The sequence below is a fragment of the Calypte anna genome, chromosome 4A, assembly GCF_003957555.1.
Source record: "Calypte anna isolate BGI_N300 chromosome 4A, bCalAnn1_v1.p, whole genome shotgun sequence".
NCBI lineage: Eukaryota > Metazoa > Chordata > Aves > Apodiformes > Trochilidae > Calypte > Calypte anna.
In genome coordinates this window covers 30,363,184-30,386,005 of record NC_044248.1, presented here as the reverse complement: position 1 = coordinate 30,386,005, position 22,822 = coordinate 30,363,184, and the positions used below count along the sequence as shown (strand labels likewise).

The window sequence follows — 22,822 nt, the reverse complement described above, 5'->3', positions numbered from 1 at the left end:
CACAGAAACCTCCTTAATTAAATTATCTGCCAGTAGAGAAATCTATGGAACTGTAAAGCACAAGAACACATTGCTATTTAAATATTCTACACTACTTAAAAGGCAGCACAAGGCACAGTTTTGGACTTTTAAATACATTTAAAAAACAAATAATTTTCATTTTTTAGGCATTTTCCCATGTCAAACTTAGAAGGTATTAAATTCACCATCACATCCTGAGATCTTTTTGCTCAGAAAGATATCAGGTCAGATTTCTATTTATGCTACATTTACATCTGTACCCACTATAAAGACCCTCTTCTCTGCCAGAATGCTTTGAAGTGACCTTCCTAAAAGAGGGTCTATATTGTATTTTTAAAAGCTGATTATTCAAAAAGGCATTGATTATACAGCAAAGTACACCTTGTGACACAGCTGGCTGATATTATAGTTTCATTTACATTCAGGTCAGGTTATGAGGGTTTCCCTCAGATGGGGATCAATCTAGTAATGAGTATTTTGTGTAATTAGAAGATATATCTTTTAAACAACAACACACAGAGCTCTATTGTGTATATTTGGCAAATACTTCTGCACTTCAAGAAACTGTGGAAACTGTGAGTTTGGAAGCTAAACATACCAATCACACTCAAACTATTATCCATAGACTCCTATTAACTTTTGCAGATCTTGATTAAACCATCTGTTGTCTTGGAGGTAATCTGGATTAATAACATTTCATCTGAACACAGAATATTATGAGACTATACATAATTTATATAGATTAGCACTAATTATTATTAAAATACTCAAGTAGACAAATCTTATTTTTTTAATACTACACCTGATTTTCACTGAACAGTCCAATCTCCCTTTAGATTCTTTAGACATAGGTCTAAAGGAGAATTTATACTATTCATAAACTTGGGATGGACAGTACATTTCATCCCAAAAACAATAACTCCTCTCAGTGATGACAAATGAAAATGGGGTTTGGCTTTTTTAAAACTAAAAAGTCTGTATTATTAAAATCAGCTGTAATCAGTTGGGAATGAAGGCCCATTTGTGCTTTCATCTGCTGTGGTGAAATATCAGAGTTATCCCGTTGCGCACTGTGGAATTACTGTAGGATTTTATTTTTGTAAATGAGAACAGAATTTCTCTCTTAATCCTAAGTGATTACAGCCTGAATTGCCACTACGAATGAGACAAATGCTTGTCCCCATTTAACATATTCTACAGGTTTCACAGAATCATTTTCTGTGTGCCTAGACTGATTTTACAGGATTTTAACATCGATCAAAAGATGGATTAAAAAAAAAAATTTACAACAAAGAAAAACTCTTCGATGTCCCAATTTTATGCTGGAGTGGGTGTCCTCTGTAGTGACAGCCTCCCTGCAGTTCATATTGTTTCTTATGGTCTTAGACAGACACTCCTGAAAACTACTTCTTTGAAAAAAAAAACGAACAAATACATCTTTGTGGTAAAGCACATAACTGTACAAAGAAAACAGAACAAAAGACAGCTGATGAAAACCATAGGTAGTAGCAGGTTTGACTATGCCTTATAATATGATTCAGATATAACTGCTGTGAACACTGAAGCAGTAAAAGGGGTGAAATTGCAGAGTGTATAGCTTCAAAGTGACAACAATCAAAGTTCTTAGGAAAAAGATTAAAAACTTTACCCATTTTGTACTTGTTATGTAATTGTGCTTTTCCTTGGACACATTTCACCTGTGATCACACTTTCAGCAGTTTGGTGTAGATTTTTTATTACTTCTTTATATTTTGTCATCATCATCACTATTTAATATTTTAAATGCAACTGGGCTTGTCTGCTTTAAAGAGGTTTTTGAAACATCTGTGTGCATGGTGGACATGGCTATAGTCTCATAATCCTCCTCATGGGAGCGGAAATTACAAAACTGAAACAAAAACTGCAAGTCCCTTTGGAAGTTCTTATTGAGAAAACCATAGAAGATGGGGTTCACGCAGGTGGAGATCATTGCAGTGAGGTGGCAAATCAGGAACAGGAGGTTGTGGCTGCAGGTAGCCACGGGCAAAATTTCATGGTTCCAATCAAACACGATATTGAAGATGGTGAGAGGCAGCCAGCAAACTGCAAATGCGACAACTATTGAGATCAGCATGATGTTGATCCGTCTGGTTTCAGAGGATCTGTACTTACTGTCTCTCATCTTGTCCATCATGTTGTTCCTTTTTTTTAGTCGTATGTATATCTGCAGGACATTCAATAAAGAGAAACATGTGGAATAATTTAACCTACAACTATTATCTTTGCAAGTATAAACAAAGAGCAGACAGAAAGGGATTCTCTCTTACCTTTAAGTAGCAAATAAATATAAAACAAAGCGGTCCAAAGTACTGAATCACCAAAAGCGTTGTGGTGTAAGAAAGCCTGGCAGTGTCCAAGGGGAACAGGTCCAAACACACGTATTTGTCCTTATACTCATCAAATGTTAAGTTTCTGAAGGGTTCATCCGTTAACACATTATAGATCAAGAAGGGCAGAGAAGAGGCCGTGGCTAAGACCCATATGGCTGCAATCCCAAGGTAGGCATGCCTGTTGTTGGGCCTCCAGCCACGGGGATTGATGATCAGCTGATGGCGCTCGATAGCAATGAGGACTAAAGAAAAGACTGACACGGTGATCGAGGCACATTGCACAAAAGGATTCAATTTGCACATGGCCTCCCCAAAAATCCAGTGGTCCATTAAAGTATACACAAAGGTAAAGGGAAGACACATGATGGTCACTAAAAGATCGGAAAAGGACAGATTGACAATGAGGATGTTGGTAACATTGCGCATCTCCTTTTGTTTTAAAATAATTACAATCAGAGCCAGATTCCCAGAGACTCCCAGAATTATCACAGTCCCATAAGCCAAGGCCAAAGTGAAGACCATGGCCAGAGGAACATGGCAGTCCTCATCTTCAAACTGTAAGACCTGCGAATTCTCCGAAAAATTCAGGCGACGGGAAATATTTTCCAGGGGGGCGTGAACCGAAGCATTCATGCTGTTCCAGCTCGCCGTACGACGTGCACGGCCGCCGCCGCTCTATCCGAACCTCTCCGAGAGTTCAAATCGTGCCCATCAGGCCGTCAGCAGACTATCGGCAGAGCCCGCCCCTCGCTGCCGTATTTCCATCGCATCGCCTGGGCAGAAAGGAAAGAGCAGGGACGGTCAGCCCCGGACGCGTCGCCCACAAGGCACCCCCACGCCCACCCCTTCCCTCCTCCTCCGCGGCGCGAAGCCGCGGCACGGCTGGCCCCGAGAGGGGAGCGCAGAGGCCGCTCAGGCCTCGTCTATCGGCGGCTGGGAGCGGTGTCCGGGCTGCCGCCTCTTCCCTGGCTAGGCGGGGGGTCACCCCCTCCGCCCTCCGCTCCTCCCGCGGGTCGGGAAGCCCCTGCGTGAGGCCGGCGGTGGCGGTGGCGGCGGCGGCGTCCAGTCCGAGGCTGAGCGGTGTCTGCAGTCCAGGGTAAGAAAAGCAGAAAGTAGGATGAAAATACAGGTCTGCCAGCCTGAAACGCATCCCCTTCTCGGACCCTTAACAGCCTGCACAAGTTACGTGAAATAATGAGCTGAGAGGCAATTTTAGTCTTAGAACATAGAGTCGTTTTGCTTGTTGGAAAAGACCTTCAGGATCGCCAAATCCAACTGTTAACTTAGCGCTGTCAAGTCCATCACTAAACTGTGTCCCTAAGCACCACATCTTTTAAATAACTCCATGGACGGTGACTCAGCCGCGGCCCTCGGCAGCCTACTCCAGTGCCTGACAATCCTTCTGGTGAAGAAATTGTTCCTAATATCCAATCTAAACCTCCCCTAGTACAACTCGAGGACATTTCTTCTTCTTTTCCTTGTTATCTGGGAGAAGATATCAACCCCCACCTCACTACAACCTCCTTTCACATAGTTGTGGGGAGCTTGCATAGAGTCTTCTATCAGACTCCTTTTCTCCACACTAAATAATCCTATTTCCCTCAGCTGCTCCCCAAAATACTTTTGCTCTAACCAGCATACTTGGTCTTCCACAAGCATACTTGACATTTCAAATCTCCTTTTTAGAAGTTTAATCTGCAGAGATCTGCTGTCTCAAACTGCTCTAAGTGGAATTATATCCAGCCATCACATGGGGGTGGGGATAAACCCATCGCATAAATGCGAGGGGTGGAAAAAACTTGATGTTGATCAGCGGAGTGCCCAAAGCAGCAATGACACTGAGTTAAAGGCAAATCAGGAATTCTGAACGCTTTAATCTCAGCTATCAGACCTGTGCAGCAAAAAAGAACAAAACAAGATGAAAGGCAAAAAACAGCAAAAATTAAAACTCCGCAGAAAATTTTTTACCTGTGTGACACAAATAGGTATGCCTAAATAACCACCCCTTTGCAAGGCCTTGGATTTCAAAGTCAAAAAAACCTCAGGTATACATGTTCAGGAGAGAAAAAGAATAAAAAAAGAAAAGAAAAAAAAAATCAAATTAGCTAACACACCTTTACTCCAGCCCATTGTTAACAGCAGCTGCTCTGTATCTGAAGCCTTCCTTCTACCCACACACCCATGAGCAGATTTATTGCTCACTTGACCTTAGTTATGGTAATGAAAGTAATGCCACTTAAAATTTATACAAGTGGGTTTCACACTGGGCTCCATATGGCACTTATCACAAAAGCTGTAAAAACACTGCCTACTAAAATGCACTTCCTCAAAATTTCACCTGAAAGGGTGAGCATTTGGTCTTACATGATGCTCATTATTAATTTTGATGCCAACGAGGTCTCCAGAGCAGAATAGTCTTTGTTTACAGGTGGCAGACACCCTATTAACCAGCTGTGTGCTGGGGACTAGAGCTGCAGCTGTCTCCTCACTGGGGCAGAGACAGAGTTCCAGGGCTGAACTGGCAGCTCCCGCTTCTCTTGAGGGTCAGCAAAAGGATGACTCTGTCAATTGCATGTCATCTCACTAGCATCATGAGCTCACCTAGGCTGGCTCTGATTGCTCTTTATAATCACCACATGGCTACATGAAATCATGATAGGTGATGTATCTTTTCTCTGAGGGATATTTTACTGTCAAAGTTAACATAACTGACTTTGGAGAAAAGATCCCTGCCTGAGATTTGGCTACTCTGATTTTCAAGCTAGCTAGGCATGCACCTGAGAATTATCTGTCAGCCTTGCTGTCTCTGTTAACCAGATTTATCAGGTCTCTCTAGACCACGTAGTGTGGTCTAGGGTCTGGTAAAGAACCTCCCACCTCTCAAGGGTCTCTTGAAGCATCACTTCTCCCAGAGGCAGAAGCAGGTGCTTTACCCAAAGGGAAAGTGTGCATGTGATGCCCCAATTTCCATCAGTATGAATTAACCCCATCACAAAAATCAGTGGCTGGATTTCATAATGATCTTCACTGTCACTTGTACAGCATGAGATGGTCAGTCCAGCCTTGGGACTTGACAGGATGATGGAAGGAGCAGAGCTGGTAAGAAGCAACATATTGCAAGGAGAGAACTCCCAGCAATGAGATGGCCTAGGTTTCTTTTCTGTCAGCTGAGCTCTGCTCTGGATTATTTATTAAATATCAACCTCAAAATCAGAAAAAGCCACTTCTCCTTTTCCCCCTGCTTCTTCCCATACCAGAGGTGCTACCTAAGAGCGTGGCTGAGAACCAGCTCAGAAACACAGCACTGCTGCCAAGTGCCAAGGAGCCCTTCCTCCCTGATCGTCTCTCCAAAATGGACCAGACATCAGGAGGGATTAAGCTGCATATCCTGGAGAGTTACACTGTTTCTTGACCCCAGCCCCACCAGCTCACAAGACAAAAGAGATTCCTCCCTATCCCGGGTGCTGGCATGGGGTGGAAAGAGCCCACAGCTCTGCAGATCCCTCTGGGTGATTGCAGTCTCCCCCCTTTACGAATCTCCAGGAGGATTTTGATCAAAAGTTTAGCACCAACAGACAGAAACGGTGCAATAATGTGCTGTGAGATGACTGGAAATGCACTGTAGAACTATTTGAGCTCTTTAAAATTAAGTACAAAATGCTGTCAGTCCAAGCTGAGGGTTCACATAACCACTTCTAAGTCCAGCCTGGAGCCCATCCCTCCCTGGGATTTTGTCATCTGCAACTAGGAGAGCAAGCAAACACCAGTCTAAACCAGCTCACAACAGCCCATGGTCAGGGGAAAGAAATCACAGGGGAAACTCACCTTGCAACTGCTCAGCCCGTCTTCGATGTGCTCAGAAGTCCAGATGGACAAGGAGGAGTACGGAAAGGGAAAGGATCCTGTGGTATTCCTCCAGCTGAGATCCTAAAGATTGGTGAGGAAAGCTGGAGACTCCCCCTTAAAGCTGAACTCCACCTTACCCCATTATCACATGATGGTGCTCTGCGGAGCAGATTCTCACTGCAAGCACATCACTTTTAAATTACACATCTGGGGGTGGGTTGCCTAGTAATTCCGAAATAAATGCAATTAAATATTGAAACAAAAGAGGAGGGAGCAGAGCGCAGGGAAAAGCTCAGGAAGGGAGACAGCTTCAAAGCACTGCTTGGCTGTTTCAGGAGTTTGTCTGCAAGTTATTGCCATCTTGTGGCCAAACTAAAGATGGAAATGGAAGCTTTCTTGGGAAGTGGGCGAAGAGGCAATTTAAGGATCAAGCTACAAAGTTCGGGTTTGGCTTTTTAAACCAGTACAACTACCTTCCTGTCTGTATTTTTTTTTTTTTCAAGGTAGAAGCAACAAGAAACTATTTTAAAATTAACTTAAGGCATTAAAGTACCAAACCTCAAGAAAATACAGCTGTCACTGTGGCCCTTGTGGATATTTTTCTTATTGATCCCAGCCAAGTGGTTCACCATCCTGTATGACCTAAGGAAAATGAAAGACATTGCTGTAAATTCATACAGAGCAGTGGGATATTCAAGGGAGCTGGAAGGAAAATTGGATCCCTGAAAATAAAGAAGAGATTTCCATAGTGAGATGCAGAGTTGAGAAGGTGGTAACTGTTGCCTTCTGCAGATCTTAGGCTTCTTTCAAAAACTCCAGTTTCCAGCAACCAGAATAATTTTTTTATGCAGCTAGCATAAGCAGCTCTGCAAACTATCACAAACTACAGGAAGATAGTTGTGTATAATGGAAAAATTCATAAAAAGCAAAATTGAAAATTTTGTTTTCCATTTAGTCTTCTTGTGATCCTGAAATACTTTGCTCTCTCACTCACAAAAAGCACTGCTGCAGAAGATCCTCTTCAATGGGCGTTGAAACCAGTGAGTTTGGAAGTCTGAGAGAAGTTACTCAGATAAAGTTAAGCAGCACTGACCTGACAAATCCTGCAGGCTGTATTAGGATTTTGGGTTTCTTAGCAAACAGAAGTTCCATAACTCCTCCAAGGCTCCAGATTCATTTTTCAAGTTCTATGCTCTTCTATTCTTACCTTCAGGCATACTCCTATTATATGGCAGCACTGTTACTTAGCGTTAAGTCTCAAGTGAGGAATCATGTTAATTATAGATAAAAATTTGCACATATGAATGATTTTTTTTTTTTTCCAGAACGAGGCTCATGAGAAGGTTTCAGAACCCAGCTCTGAGGCCAATGTTTATACTGAGCTCAGCTCAACTGCAATGGAACTGCAGTCTTCAATGTGAGAAAAAAAAAAAAAAAGTGAAGGCATACCTCAGGACTGCTACATTTTAACAGCAGTAGCCAGAAGATAAGTGCAAGCTTTTGCTTGCTTCTCAAGATGCTAAGATGCTTCTCAAGAACTTCAGTTGTATGTGGGTCACCAACATGCACCAATCTCCATCTGAGTAGAGTGAAGGTGGCTACACTCAGGCACAGATCTAAGCTGAAGATCCTTTAAAGAGCATATTTGTCTGAAGCAGTGACACTCTTGGACATGTAGAACTGAGGACTCTCATTACTATGGATGTGGAATGTTCCCTTCATCTCGTTTAAAAAAATTTTTTTTTTACCAATATGGGGATTTTTTAATGGTAATAGATGTATTGCTAGACAGGGAAAATGTCTTTTTCTATGTCAGGATGATGTCACTGCTTCCCTGTAATGCTTATACCCTTATGGGCAAGATGGCTATTTAAAAATTTTAAAAAGCATTCTGTGATGCAGAATTGTGGTACTCTGACAACAGGTATCCAGGGCAGAGATCCATTTTTAGAACCAGTTCAGAATAAGAGGCTTGGGGTTTTATGACAATGTTTTGGTAGAAGGGGGCTGCTGTTAGAAGACACAAGGAGCTGTTCCAATGTTGGACAGAACCATTTTCAGTCAAGTCCAAAATGGACCCATCGCTGGCCAAAGCTGAGCCCATCAGCAATACTGGTGATGCCCCTGTGATAGGATATTGAAGAAAGGGTAAAAAATGTTTTGTAGCAGTTGTTAGAGAGGGGAGTAAGAGAAATGTAAGAACCAGCTCTTCAGACACCAGGGTCAGTGAAGGAGTAGAGTTGAGAAGGTGCTTCAGGTGCTGGACCATAGATTCCTCTGCTGCTTGTGGTGACACCATGGTGATACAAGCTGTCCCCCTTCAGCCTATGAAGGGCCAAGGTGGAGCAGATATCCACACATGGTTTGTGGAGAGAAGCTTGCACAGGAGCAGGTTTTCTGGCAGGAACTGTGACTTGTGGAGCACCCATGCTGGAGCAGTCTGTTCTTGAAGGGCTGCACCCCATGGAAAGGACTCACACTGGAGCAGCTCTTGAAGAACTGCAGCCTGTGGGAAGGACTAGCACTGGAGCAGTTTGTGAAGGACTGTATTCAGTGGGAGAAACCCCACATCAGGAAGCAGCAGGAGGAGGAAGCATCATCACAAATCCCCATTTTCCATTTCCCTGCACAGTCCAGGAGGGTGGGAGTGTAGAATAACCAGGTTGAATGATGAGTCTGAAGTGGAGAGGTATTAATTTTGTCTTTGTTTCTCACCATTCTACAGTATTTTTAATGGGTTAACTTGTCAGAAATTTATTAACTGGGTGTTATAGCAAAATCCATATAGAGAAATGCCATTGTTTCCACCAGAGAAATTTCTAGTTTCAGATAGGCATTATCTTCTTTTCCTCCATTTTGTCATTAGTCATGAGGATCTCCATTTCAGCAGTGTGATGTTGACAAGCAGTAAACAAAGCAATTCATTACACTTCATTTTTTATACAAAGAATATTCATTTTTTACACAAGAATTTCAGATTGTATAAACACAGGTGAACAAGCTTCACAATACTTCTTTTATATTATGGAAATATAATCTTTACTTGTAAGAGATTAAAGATAGATCCTACATGTCACTAAGTGACCTTAATTCACAGTGATAACAACAATTATTCAGTTATTCACACTGCAGAGGGATGCAAGGTCAGGATATAAATTGTGCAGTGGAGCAAAGGAAAAGTTTGCCTTAGTCATTGAGTCTTTCTAACATACATGCTATACGTGTGTTTGTGTGTATTCACACAAGCTATAACCCAAGTCTTACTACAAGCTTCCTGCTCTGCCATACTGTTGTGTGCCCACATCACATGATTGGATCTGTTGAACTGTATCAGTCTTCTCTGAAGCACTTCACTAATAAACACACTAATAAATAGACACTGCAATAACCAGAGACAGGCTCTTTTCAAGGTTTTCCATTATAACTATATACAAGACGTGCAGTAAATGCAGTATCAGGTATGTTCTGTAGGAAACTCAGGCTTTTGCAGTTCCTACCTATTCTGTTTATCCCCAGCTTCAGCACCAGTTAAGCTGGAGCACCAAGCTCAGAAAAATACCAAATGTTTCCTCAGTAACTCTTATGCTATTGATGACCACGGTCAGGACACAAGAACACTGGAGCCACTGTGTTAAAGATTATCCTTTTGCACGGCGTAAATTTTTTCAGTGCATCAAAGACATCCTGGACTGGAAGACTATGTTTGTTTGTTTGCTTGTGTGCCTATGTTTATTTGTGTGAAGGAATGACATTGCAAAAAGAGAATAAGTACAATAAACAGAACACAAGTATCTCAACTAGGGAAACAAAACATCTTGAATAAAAGAATACAGAATTTCTTTGAAGTAAAAGCATTGAGAAGGGAACAAGGTGTTTTTAAGCAACCATAGAAGAAATATGCCAGGAGATCAACCCATTAAAATTCTCCCTGTAACTCTCAAAAATGAAAAAAAAAGGGCATTAAATGAGACTGTCGCTTTCATTAATATGTATTTTCATGTGTTCAGGAAATGCAACCCCTCTGTAAAACCTAAAATCCACCCCAGTGAAAAAACACCACAAGAGCTGTTTTTGTTTTCTATCATTTATAAACCAAACTGACATCTCCACTATGGAAATGAGTGGAAACACTCTCTGAAGGTTTTTTTTTTTTAAACTTTATTTTTATTATTTTTATTTTCTACTAATGAACATCAGTACCATTGAAATACTTGCATTTCACATTATGCTACGCACAGTTAAGGGAACCTGTGCTCCTTGGGGCAAACGTCTGTCATCATCATTTGCTGTGAGAATAGCAGCAAATTCTCTCTTGGGCTAAGAGCATGCTTATTCTGCAATGATTGCAACTGACACCAAACATAACACATCACTTGACTGCTAATGTCACAAATCCAAAGAAGCTGCATGAAGCTGAAGAAGCTGCATAATTATGTGGTTAACCTCTACTGAGAGTCTTGCTGCTGCAGTTCCACTTTCAACAATATGGCCAAACTAATTAGTGTAAAGCTGTCCAGATGACATGCAGTGTTACTTAAAGACTGATCGAGATATAATTTAAATTATGTCCACCCAGCTAAAATACATGTAAAATAAGTCACCTTTTCTGCTATGGCCACCGCACTCTGTACATCCAGGGTTCAAACTCACATAGGCTCATACACAAGCTCTCATCTGGCTTCAGATGAAGCAGAAATAGACTATGCATCCAGAAGGGGCATTAACAATCAACCACCAAGCAAATGTAGTGACAGGTTAAGCAGGAAGAAATTATCAATTACATGCTCACCCTTGGAAGTATTTTATTAGCTAACTCTCAGATGTCCTGCCTTCCATTGCAAAGGCAACTCAAACTTTGCAAACCTTCTAGTAGTCCAAGGCTTGCTATCTTCATGCCCAGCTGCTTTACGTGAGGTAAGAGGCTGTGAAAAGGATGGGCCAAATATACATCTACAGAAGCCAGATATTAGTGGTATTTTTAATAGTACTTTGCAATAGTATTTCTGGAGGGGGGTGAGCAGTTGGGTTGATGTGTGAGAAAAATTTTGACAGATTTTGTAAAAAAAAAATTTGTGGGATTTGTGTATCTCACAAAGTGCGTCTAACTCTGTAGTGGTTATGTCCTACTGTTTCAGACTGTCTTGTTCGTGGATAGGTAAGCCATTGCTGGCAGATTTTACAGTAACATTAGACTGATGCACAATGAGCTTTCTCTCAGAGCAATTGACCAAATTAGATGGAATTTGGATGTTAGGTGGCTTAGATCTTGATTTTTTGTGGCATTTATCAGTTGTCACCAACTTCAGTTGTAGCTTTGATACAAGTATTTTTCAGTTAGCCTTTAGAAGCTAGATTTTGAAGTTATTGCCATGATACTCCCAAAAGAATAATACATTTGAAAATGTGTTAACAAACATGTGAAAAATATTTTGTATTTTTAAAACCACAGAGTTCTCTCCTGTATTTCATTTGTGCCTTTCTTACTTGTGAATCCCAGCCTCCTCTCTCCAATGCACCATCTTGCTTCCATAGCAATTGATGAGCAGGTCATCATCACCTTCTCTTACTTCCTCCAACAATCCTATGGAAGCTGGCTTCTAGGGAACTTGTACTATTATCTATTGTCAGTCCTGATATCAGACACCTCTAATGTTAGTATCTTTCATGTCTCTAGATCATCTATTTTATAATTCAGTAGTATTACTTGGCAATTCAGAAGTACACAAACAGTGAAAAGGAAAAAATGTTAATGGTTGGAATAGTAATTGCCTCTGATGTGTACAAGTATTAGGGCTGAATTGTCCAAATACAGTCTCCCTAGAACTGGTGAACATGGAGATAGACTGTATATTTACAAAGGTACAATGGCATCCCACATAAATCGTAGCTCTGCAATGCAAAAAAAGATTATTATTATTTATGGGCTCTGCCAGCAAGTTTTGTGGGGGTTTTTTTGGTTGGGTGTTCTTTTGGGTTTTTTGTTTGTTTGTTTGTTTGGTTGGTTGGTTGGTTTTTGTTTTGGTTCTTTTTAAGACACCAGCCTGATGTAGCCAGAAGCTTTCATAGAAAGATACAGTGTCTCTAAAACTTTTCTTTTTCCAGGAAGGAAAATATACCTCGAAAAGTGTGGTCCACCTTATGAGAAGCTCCACTGCAACAAGAGATGTCCAGGTAAACTGGTGCCCTGGGAGATCATTTTAATAGCCCCCATCACAGGTTAGAGCCAGAGTGGGTTCAACCCCATCAGTGTTAGGTGGGAAGATGCTTGAAAATATTACAAACAGCTGCTCAGCCTAAAGAGGATTAATTTTGTTCTCCTTGGTGACTAACAGGAGAGCTGTTTTAAAAGGATGAGATGGATTGGCACGTCACTTCCACCTGGCAACCCTGGCACATGCCATGATTCACCAGCAGTGGGTGGTGAATAATGCAGAAGCAAGTGAAAGATGATAAGATGCAGTCTTCCACTGTCCTGAGCTCATCCACTGAAGATTACGGTTTATTGTTCTTTCATCACTTACCCTAAAATGAATATTTTTTTAACCTGAGTTAAATAAGAAACCTAACTGAACTTTCCAAGAGCTATTTTACAATTCAGTTGATCCAGCTGTTTTGCCTTGTGTGGTATAGTCTCCCACAGGCTAATTATACTGACAGCTTTCCTGCAGTGCTGTGTTAATATCAGCTGCCAAAGGAGTGTCTTGGAAAGTGGAAAAGTCATTACATTTTCCTGTCAGTTCTGCCAGTTGTGCTCCCAGGGACCTGCATGTCACTCTGTTCTCCAGTAGCCCTTTAATTGGACTATGATCAATGACTCTTCATGTGCTAGAAGACAGCAGCTGGTGAGAACAGCAGAATTTCTTTTCATCTTTTGTGTTATGACATACCCAACAATTTTTACGCTTAAAAATATTGCTCACTTTTAAAAAATGCCCTGCCATCCCACTGATGGCCCAGATAAAGTTATAACCATCCGTCGGATACTTGTAAGAACTGAGTTACTCAACTTGTAAAGAAAAACAGTTTGGGAGAAATTCATCATCTCTCACCTCTTCTAACATAATGGTAAAAATTAATGGGTGTTTGAGCAATATGGATAAATACCACTGGCTCTCTGCTCCAGCCAAAGAGTGGGGAACTAGTGAGGGCTCGGGCAAGTGCCCTCCCCAATGTCCCGCGCCACGCTGAGCATTGTACCTCGGCCGAGCGCGTCTTCCCCACTTTCGGGTGAGAAACGGAGAGCGTCCCTTACGTACTGGCGAGCGCGGGGTTGTTTACAGTCTCGCTGTATTTCCATGGAAACTCTGGTTGTCATACCGTGCCAGGCTGAAACAACCGTGTCCACATCCCGCGCCCAGCAGCCTCCCGACATGCGCCCGCGCGGCGGCTCCAGCCCTGACCCCGACAGCAGCCGGGCCAGCACCGAGCACGACGGCTGCCACCGCCACCGGTATCCCGCCCCGGGGCCCGGACCTCGACCGTAGGCGAGCCCCGGCGCCGCCCCAGCACCAGCGTAAGATGCGCCGCCAGCCAGCCCGGGGAACGGCGCTCTCCCCACCGCGGCCCAGGCCGGAGCTATGAGTGCCGCCAGGGGCCTGTCCGACTCGCCCCACGCTCCTCACCCACGGTCCTTCCCGTCTACCCTCGCCTCGGCAAACCCCGGGGCGCCGCCGGCGAGGCGCGCAGGTAACGCGCCGCGGGGATCAGTCCCTCTCGCGGGGCAGCAGCGCAGGTTTGCGGGGGGCAGCGCCATGCCAGCCAATGCGCGGTAATTATGGGGTTCGGCTTCAGCCGCGGAACGGGGAAGGGAAGGGCTCGGCTGAGCGTCCTCTGCGCGGCCTGACCTATCCCGCATACCCGCACCGCGGCGGCTGCGGGGAGCCTGGAGCTGCGGACTGGGGAAGGGAACGGGGCTCCGGGCTGACCAGGGGTGCTGATTACCAAGTGATTCCCTAGAGAGGAGCAGAGAGGCAGAAAAGAAGCATCTTTCCCGTTTTGTTTTGGTTTTCGCTTTTTTTTTTTTTTTTTTTTTTTTTTTTGGTTGGTTGGTTTTGTTTGTTGGCTTTTTGTTTGTTTGCTTGGTTTTTTGTTTGGTTTTTTGTTGTTGTTTTTTTGGTTTGGTTTGGTTTGGGGTTTTCTGTAAGGCAGAAGCTCTGTGCTCCCTGGCATAAAATCTATGTTTCAAGTTTTCTGTTCTGACCAACAAATACTCTGTTACATTGCATAACATTTCCTTGGAACTGGAGAAATAATCTCATTAGTTGGCTTTTGCTTATCTTGGGAAGTCATATTTCTGTTTTCCAGGATAATGTTGCAATTCTTTTAGTTAGGCAAATAAAGAGGCATCCCATCAACATTCACAAAAATCTATTTTTCTGGGCTTCTGAAGTAATCACAATTCTCCCAGGTTCTCAGACTGATTTTTTGCTGTCACATGTAATGAACAAGAACATCTGAAGCAGCAGTGTTTCATCTTTAGCTTCTGTTGTGAATGTGACTCTTCAGTCTTTTCAATTTTTGGCTCAGACTTTATCTCAGTCTTTAATGATGTAAGGGCATCATTTCTTAAGTAGCAACAGCATGGCTCAGGGCTTTCCTTAGGTGATCAGGCAATTACAGCCTGTAATATTAACTCTTTACAGCTGTATAGAAGTTTCTCAGACTGTGTTTTCTCCAATATTATGCAGAAATCACTCTAGTGTTTCAGAAGAAGAAAGGTTATATTTCTTGGGGAGTGTTCAGATTTTGCTTACTGTGTTTGTCTTTATTTGTTTTTAAGGTAGATAAAAGTCTCCTAAGACTGTAAATTGTTCACAGCTGTAAAGATTAATTGTCCTGTATAGTCACTGTATATACAGACTATACAGGTACCAGTCAGTCACAGTCAAGAGCTATTTATTCTGGAGGATATATGCTCTTATCCGTGGGTAAATACTAATACAAGTAGCTCATCTAATAGAAGGAAAATTTTCTGAAAGAGCAATTGCCTTTAGAGGATGGTCGGTTGCCTTCAGAGGAGGATGGTTGCCTGCCTAACTTTTGTGTTCTTGGTTTCTTTTTAAATGTGGAAAGAGAAATATGTATCCTGTTTACTCTCCTGAATTATGACTTATGGATTTTTTAATTATAGATTTAAGTGGAATGAGATGATATTTGAGTACTTTAAACATGTTAAATTAGCATATTTTCAGTTATGTGGTACCTCTGACTTGGCTAAAGCTGAATAATGTTTATAATACTAAGTTCTCCCTGTCACTCTCAGGCCTTTGAGCAATTGCAACTGAAAATTCTGAGGCATGATTTTGGTGAAAATAAGAGTCACATCAGCCAGTCAGACTGAGGTGTATTTCAGATGCATATGATTTAAGTAGGTGTTACTCAAAATCTTTCAAGATCATGTTACAGCAAGTGTCATAAAATACATTTTACTATAAAAGTAAACCACAGATACTCCTTGTACTTAAAGTTAACTGCATTCATTTGATTCTTACAGTAAATACTCAAAGCAACTCTGGATCCTGCCCCAAAGCTGCAGTCCTTCCTGCTTTATGTAGCCTAGCCTCCTCTTTCAAGTGTTGAAAGGAAAGGGGACCAAAACACACTTAAAGCTCACAGGGTGTGAGCTCATGCAGGTGTAGCTGAGCAGTCTCGGGGAGTGTACAGAGACCAGGAATACAGAAAGGGGACATCATTTGCTTGTCTTATTGATGTAGGAGATGGAAATGATGCAGCTTTTGGAACTACAAATTACCTTCAGATTAATTAAATTTGATCTTGAAAACAGGTGCAAGAGCATCCTGGCATTGGGGTGCATTCAGTTTAGAAAAACACTTCAAATATGCAATCATCATTTTCAAAATAAACTTAATTATTTAATACTGTTTCCCACAGTGGGATTCTCAGGAATCTTCATTTCCCTGAAAGCTATGGCCACGTGCTACATGGGGATCAAGCAACCAACAAAAGGGAGAGTGACCAAATCCCCTAAGATAGAAGCAGCTGTTAAAACAAAGCAGGAAGATAAATGCCAAAAACTGTACACAGCCCTGTGAAATCAGTGATACATTAATTTGCATTTGAAGGACTGAAGATCAGTATTACAGGACTAACACTTCTGTTTGCATCTTCACTGCCAGTGTCACTCCAGCTAAGAGAGCAACTTGTTGCCTGTGAGAAGGAGAGGAACCTCAGAGAGCAAGAGAGAAATCCACTTGGCAATTTTTGAGCTTTTGCGGGAAAAGGCTGCTTTCAGTTCACACATCCAAAATGAAAAGAAAATTTATTAGGCCATGTTGTAAAGAGAACTTCTCTCACCACAGCAGTTTTCTGTTGAACCCAGCAGACTATTGGTTTATTCCTCTCTTTCCCTGACTTTCTCTCACTGTGAAACTGTGATTGCAGGGAGATGGTGCAGAAGTGGTTGAAGTTCCCTGAACTTTCAAATGGCTGTGTGGGGTATACTTCCAGTTACTACTGGCTTCTCTGTATTACATTCAGTCTCTCTGGATGATTTGTAGGCAGTTTTACTTTCTGCTTGAGCAACAGATGAAATAGAAGATGGTTTGTATATGCAGCGCATTGGGAATTCCCTTGGATCACTAACAATAGATGTCCTTATAAGCTGATCCTTTTTGAAAGCCCTCACCTCTTTTCTCGCGGTTTTCTTCTATCAAAGTGAAAAATACTACTGCAGTTATTAACATATGTCAAAACATCATATATTTTCAGGTGCTCTCACCATAATTTGCTGTCCTGTAATGACTGGGCACATGCCCCGATAGTGATTGTCATTTCCACACTCCTACCAATGAACTGTTACTCAACATGAGTAATCTCACTGACGCTAAAAGGATTGGTTTTGTAGCTAACTGCTCCCTCATGGAAAGGCTGAAATTACTGTCTAAAGCAAAGCATAAATAAGGCCAAGGTTATAATGCAGAAGCCTGAATTGCCATTGTCCCACGTGAGCAGCAGGAAGCCTTGGTGTGCTGAACACCACATGATAAAACCTATGACCTGAAGTTAAGCAGGATCCACCTCACAATACAATAATAATAATCTCACTATTAATTTATTTTCAATAAGGTGATACAAGGTAAATTAATGTTCCTTTACATTTGACTAACAGCAGTTCTCACCCATCCTTCAGATTCTAATTAATGCCTTTCTTATTCTAAGCAGAACTGTAAAATGGATTTTGGATTCAAAAACCATAACAACAGGACACCTACCAAGAACACCTCTGCTACTACAAAGAATTTTTCTGCCTGGGAAGATTATAAGAGCAGTATTGATGACATACAGTACTTTCTTATTGGGCTGTACACACTTATAAGTCTGGCTGGCTTTGTGGGAAATCTGCTTATACTGACGGCTCTACTGAAGCGCAAGCAGAAGACAATAATAAACATTCTTATTGGTAACTTGGCCTTTTCTGACATCTTAGTTGTCCTGTTTTGTTCACCTTTCACGCTGACATCTGTCCTGCTTGACCAGTGGATGTTTGGCACTATCATGTGCCACATAATGCCCTTCCTCCAGTGCGCATCAGTTCTAGTTTCAACTTTGATTTTGGTCTCTATTGCTGCAGTCAGGTACCGTATGATAAAGTATCCCCTTTCTAGCAATTTAACAGCAAAACAAGGCTATTTCTTAATAGTGACCATTTGGGCCTTTGGCTTTGCAATTTGCTCCCCTCTGCCAGTTTTCCATAAAACTGTGGACCTCAGCAAAACTCTGAATTTAGAGGCACTGGAGAACAGGCTCTTGTGTATTGAGGCATGGCCATCTGATTCGTACAGAATTGCCTTTACAATAACCTTGTTGTTGATGCAGTATGTATTGCCACTGGTGTGTTTGACTGCCAGTCACACCAGCGTCTGCAGGAGCATAGGTTCCAGACTGTCAAGCAAGGAAAACAAGTTGGAAGAAAAGGAGATGATAAACCTAACGCTTCCTCCCTCTAAGAGTACCAGCACACAGGTGCAGCCCTCTGGCCATTCCAGGTGGAGCTGCACCTTTGGAAGAAAGCACCACAGAAGATACAGTAAAAAGACTTCAAGTGTGATGCCAGCTATTTCAAGGCATCATCAGGATACTGATTCCAAAGACCTCCCAGAAACCTCTGTCACGGAAAAAAGCCAGCTCTCTTCCTCCAGTAAATTCATCCCTGGGATACCCATCTGTTTTGAGATGAAACCAGAAGAAAACACAAGGATCCAGGATGTGATTACGGTATCACGATCCATCATCAGAATTAAGACAAGGTCTCGGAGAGTTTTTTGCAGACTGACAGTGCTAATCTTAGTTTTTGGTTTCAGTTGGATGCCTCTTCATCTTTTCCACATTGTGACAGATTTTAATGCCGCTCTCATTTCTAACAGACATTTTAAATTAGTATATTGCATCTGCCATTTACTGGGTATGATGTCCTGCTGCTTGAATCCCATCCTCTATGGGTTTCTTAACAACAGCATAAAAGCTGATTTAATATCCCTTATTCCATGCTGCCAAATACCATGACTTTATGTGCCCCAAGGTAAAATAAACCAAGTTTGACTTTCAAATTTACTGGTGTGTACAGCTGTAAAAGCTAAATTAATTTAGTTTAGTTAGTCTGACTTGGTTGCTATTAGCATCCTCTGTGAATGGATAGTGGTGTGGTTGCATGTATTTCCTGCATTGGGCAGAAAAATATACATATATTATAATATTCTTCTGTCTCTTACACACAGGAAATCACACCCAGTGTACAAAACCAGAATACCATTTTCATTTCTTGAAATGCTGGCAATTTTTACTTCGGAATTAAACAGAGTATATAATAAGTAATAAATGTAAAACCACTGAGACACATCAGTATTAACTACCATAAAACAATAATAAAATAGATACCATTTACTAAATAGCTGTTGTTGAGACTATTTGAGTGCCAACTTTGACTCTTTCCTAAAATACTTAAACATCTGTTTCTGGATGTTATTATAAAAATATTTTTCCTTAGCTCTTTGACTCACACTTCGTAACACCTTCGCAAGATGCTTTGCTGCTCTTTCCCAGATTGCCTTTTTTTATTCCCTGGAAAGGATTTATGAGTAGTTGCTCTGGTTTACATTATTTCCATCTCACTGTGTTTAGACAATACAGCCTATCTTTGATTTCCTTAGCCAGTTTTTGCTCTGGCTTGTCATTTTATGTAATTTTCAGTCAGGCCCAAACTTTTCTATAGTTATGCCTTTGTTCTTACAGTGATGACTCCCCTGAACATACAACAGGCTTCAGATCAGAGTAAACCTTCACTGCCTAAGTAAGAAAAAGAAAATGGAAAGATAGCAGGACTTTGTCTGAAAAGCTTACTGCATTTTATTATAGATGACCCACTTACTTTGGGGAGCTTCAATAGCTTTCAAATAAACATGTAGAAGTGCTTACACACAGACACAAGACACACACTCACCCTTCCTCTCCTTTTCTCCTTTTTAACCAGTACTTTCCCTTCCAAACTGAAATCATATGCATCTTCCCTAAGGAAGTCCTTTTATATTTCATAGCACAAATGGAAAAGGGATATATATTTATATATATAATCTTCCCCTCTCTCTCCCCCTCCACCACCACCCCAGACTTACTGTAGTAACAAAGTATTTGCCCTGAGTATTAGGACCTGCCCAAGGTCTAATTGGTGGTATTTCCTTCTCTCCACTAAGATTTCTAAATCAATAGGGTCATAACGCTTCCAGGCTAAGAAATAAAGATACTGGTTTTATAAATGGGTGGATGGGAAGGGCCCCTTTCAGTCAGTCTTTGAAAAGGAAAACAGTTCTTTTATCCTGAGGAATCATCAAATTTTTTAATCACAGTGTTACAGTTCTGAGCCCTTTTCTCCCCAGGCCATCATCTGCTACGGAGTTTATTACAGATCAATGGGTAATATCTTTGCTTCTATCATTAAGGTATTTCCCTGAAGTCTAGTTCCCAATAACCCATTGTTTGTTGTTTTGACTGGTTATGTACTTTAATAGTGTCTTCCTTGACACTGACTATTACATTTTGCAGATTATTATTTCCTAATGTCATTATTATGTCATTATTATTTCCTATGTCATTTTATAGAGTACAAAGGGTACTGAATACTGAAACAATAGATTTTAAAAGAGCCTTTAAAATTTTAAGTAGTTTAATTTAATGACATTTATGACTAATATTGGTAGATAAACTTAGGAAAAATTTAAGTACATCAGCAGCCAGGAAACAATGATGTAGCGCTACAGAAGTAACAGCAGATAATGCCCTATATATGCCTACACATTTTCATATCATTACAGAATATTTAAACTTATTTATACCATGTGATGTAACCAAATAGTATAAGAGGATAAGAAAGCAGTCGTATATTTCAGTTTGAAATATTAATTAATTTTTTTTTTCAGTTTACTGTCACCTTCCTTCCTACTTGCTATTTATTTTCTATTCCTTCCTTTCTTTGTGTGCTTTCAGAATTTCATCCATTTGAACTCCTACAGTTAAGATTGTTATTTTAGGATAAAATAACTTTTTTCAGTAATGATTCTATTCAGATCAAATTCTACTCACTTTTACTGTTTATGACATATGGAATCATGCTAACATTTGAATAAGGCCTTCCTCTGGTTTCTTAGGAGCAGAAAGATTAGTCCATACTAAATAAATAAAAAAAATAAGGAAAATAAATATTTTTTTCAGCTGTAAAAAAAATAATATAATTGACAAAGATGTCGATGTCAAAGATGATATCTTTTTAATGGCTGATCTTTGTCCCTCCTCTTTCAGTGGGGAAGAAAGAAGTGCCCATTAAGAAGTGCTGGCATACACCAGAGTGTATTGATTTAGGTTGTGGGGAAGAGGTTGGAGTCTCTGTGGTTCTCCATAGTTCCATGGCAACAGGGGCTGAGACAGATGCATGTGGTACCCATTGGCCCAAACTGATTGTCTTCACAGCTGACAGTGCAGAGACCCTGACTGCAGTGGGGCAGCCAGGGACACCATATCCCGTGTCCCATGCCCCAGGCACAAGCCTGGAAGCTCCCATGACAAAAGGTTGCCTGCTCAGCAGTGTCATCACCTGAGGACAGAGAAAAAACAAATCCACCAACTTCAAGATGTGTGAGAACCAAGAGAGGAACACAGTCAAGAAGTTTGTGTTCTCCCAGTCATGCTGAGGTAGGCTCCATCTGTCCTTTTAAGACATATGGAAAACTTCCATACCTAAATATTGTTAACAGATATAAAAGCCCTCCTGTGATCCACAGGAGTCTGACAGCTGTCATTGCACTCTTTAAAAAATCTAAAAAATCCATTGTTTTCTTTCAGTAGTCCCAATATCTGCCTATAGCACACAAGATAAAGAGTACTACACATCATAGACACCAGAAAAACATTCATAAACACTTCCAAGTCCAAGAATTTAGCCTTTGATTTTGATGAAAGCTAAATTATGCCTATGCAATTTACAATTAAAAAGTCCTAGCCAGAAAATACACTAATACAGTCTGGAACTCTCCTAGGGAAGTGACAGGACTCTGGTTCTAGGTAAATCTGTTTTCTCCCACATGACTGAAATAAAATCAAGATCCTCATGGAGGACTTTTGTAAAGACTGCTAGTTAATTTTTAACCATTTTTGACTGTGGTATGTGGGTTATAATCTATGAGGTCAGGTTTCTTGTTCTTCTATTTCCTGGCTTTTTATATATTTCTGATGCCCCAGCCCCCATCTTTTCTAAGATCTTGTACATGCAGTATGTCATGAAGACTCCTGAAGTTGCTTGGTTTTGATTCAACAGTATGCATTTTTATTTTAGGCATATTTAATTGGTTGAAAATTGCTTTTCCATTGAAGGTAGGTAGAGCTGTTGTTATTGTTCATATTTAGTTGAAGTGGCTTTTAACAGGAGGAGAAACAAAAGACAGAAATAAAAGCATACCCACAACAGCACTACATAGACACACTATGCCAGTGACAAAGGAATGCATCAGAGCCAGACCCTTCTCAAGTACCTGTCAGGGACAAGTTTGTGACAGTACTGGTTAACATTTTCAATCTCACGATGTGACCAGGAAGCCTATTGCAAATTTTTAAATCCAAGGAAGTAACAGTTAATAAATTAATATGGATATACCTGCCCTTACCCCTCTCAAAATGTTTCTTTAAAACAAAAGCATTTTCTTTCCAACCTTTTGGCATAGTTTGCCCTGAGATCAGTCATAGTACATCATTCTGTACCATTAAGACAACCTGTGTCATCATAGTATGTATGATGCCAATGACTCTTACCACAGCACCTATTTTTAAATCTCTGCAAGCTCAGAGATACCAGAGACATCTGCTCTACTTTAAAGTTGCCATGGTCTCCTGGCCTCCTTACTGAACTGTATGTCACTATATAAGGAAAAAAACCCAACAAACACCTAATACAGCATCTACTTGGTAAAAACAGACTTACTGATTCTGACACAAACTTTGTAAAAAATCTGATTTCCCCAGAAGGAATATAATTGCAGACAAAGATGTGGTCATAGTGTTTTTCAAAACCTTATCTGTGCATGAGA

General features: G+C 41.0%; 2 protein-coding genes across 4 annotated transcripts; one reads left to right on the top strand and one right to left on the bottom strand.

The window, feature by feature from the left end:
• Window positions 1-772: 772 nt before the first annotated feature.
• On the bottom strand, window positions 773-6,291 carry NPY1R (neuropeptide Y receptor Y1). Of its 2 annotated transcripts, XM_030450328.1 has the most exons (3): window positions 6,216-6,291; window positions 2,328-3,163; window positions 773-2,224 (listed from the first exon to the last, which is right to left on the bottom strand). In XM_030450328.1, exons 2-3 carry the CDS (start codon window positions 3,021-3,023, stop codon window positions 1,766-1,768), a joined length of 1,155 nt encoding a protein of 384 aa, XP_030306188.1. In that variant the 5' UTR covers window positions 3,024-3,163; window positions 6,216-6,291; the 3' UTR covers window positions 773-1,765. The 2 variants fall into 2 exon arrangements, with proteins under 2 accessions (XP_030306188.1, XP_008492038.1); XM_008493816.2 differs by lacking the exon at window positions 6,216-6,291 and having other exon boundaries at window positions 2,328-3,254.
• Window positions 6,292-13,387: 7,096 nt separating this feature from the next.
• Window positions 13,388-18,802, top strand: NPY5R (neuropeptide Y receptor Y5). 2 transcript variants are annotated; one of them, XM_030450327.1, is made up of 3 exons: window positions 13,388-13,922; window positions 15,499-15,603; window positions 17,418-18,802. In XM_030450327.1, exon 3 carries the CDS (start codon window positions 17,427-17,429, stop codon window positions 18,756-18,758), a length of 1,332 nt encoding a protein of 443 aa, XP_030306187.1. In that variant the 5' UTR covers window positions 13,388-13,922; window positions 15,499-15,603; window positions 17,418-17,426; the 3' UTR covers window positions 18,759-18,802. The 2 variants fall into 2 exon arrangements, with proteins under 2 accessions (XP_030306187.1, XP_030306186.1); XM_030450326.1 differs by lacking the exon at window positions 15,499-15,603.
• Window positions 18,803-22,822: the final 4,020 nt, after the last annotated feature.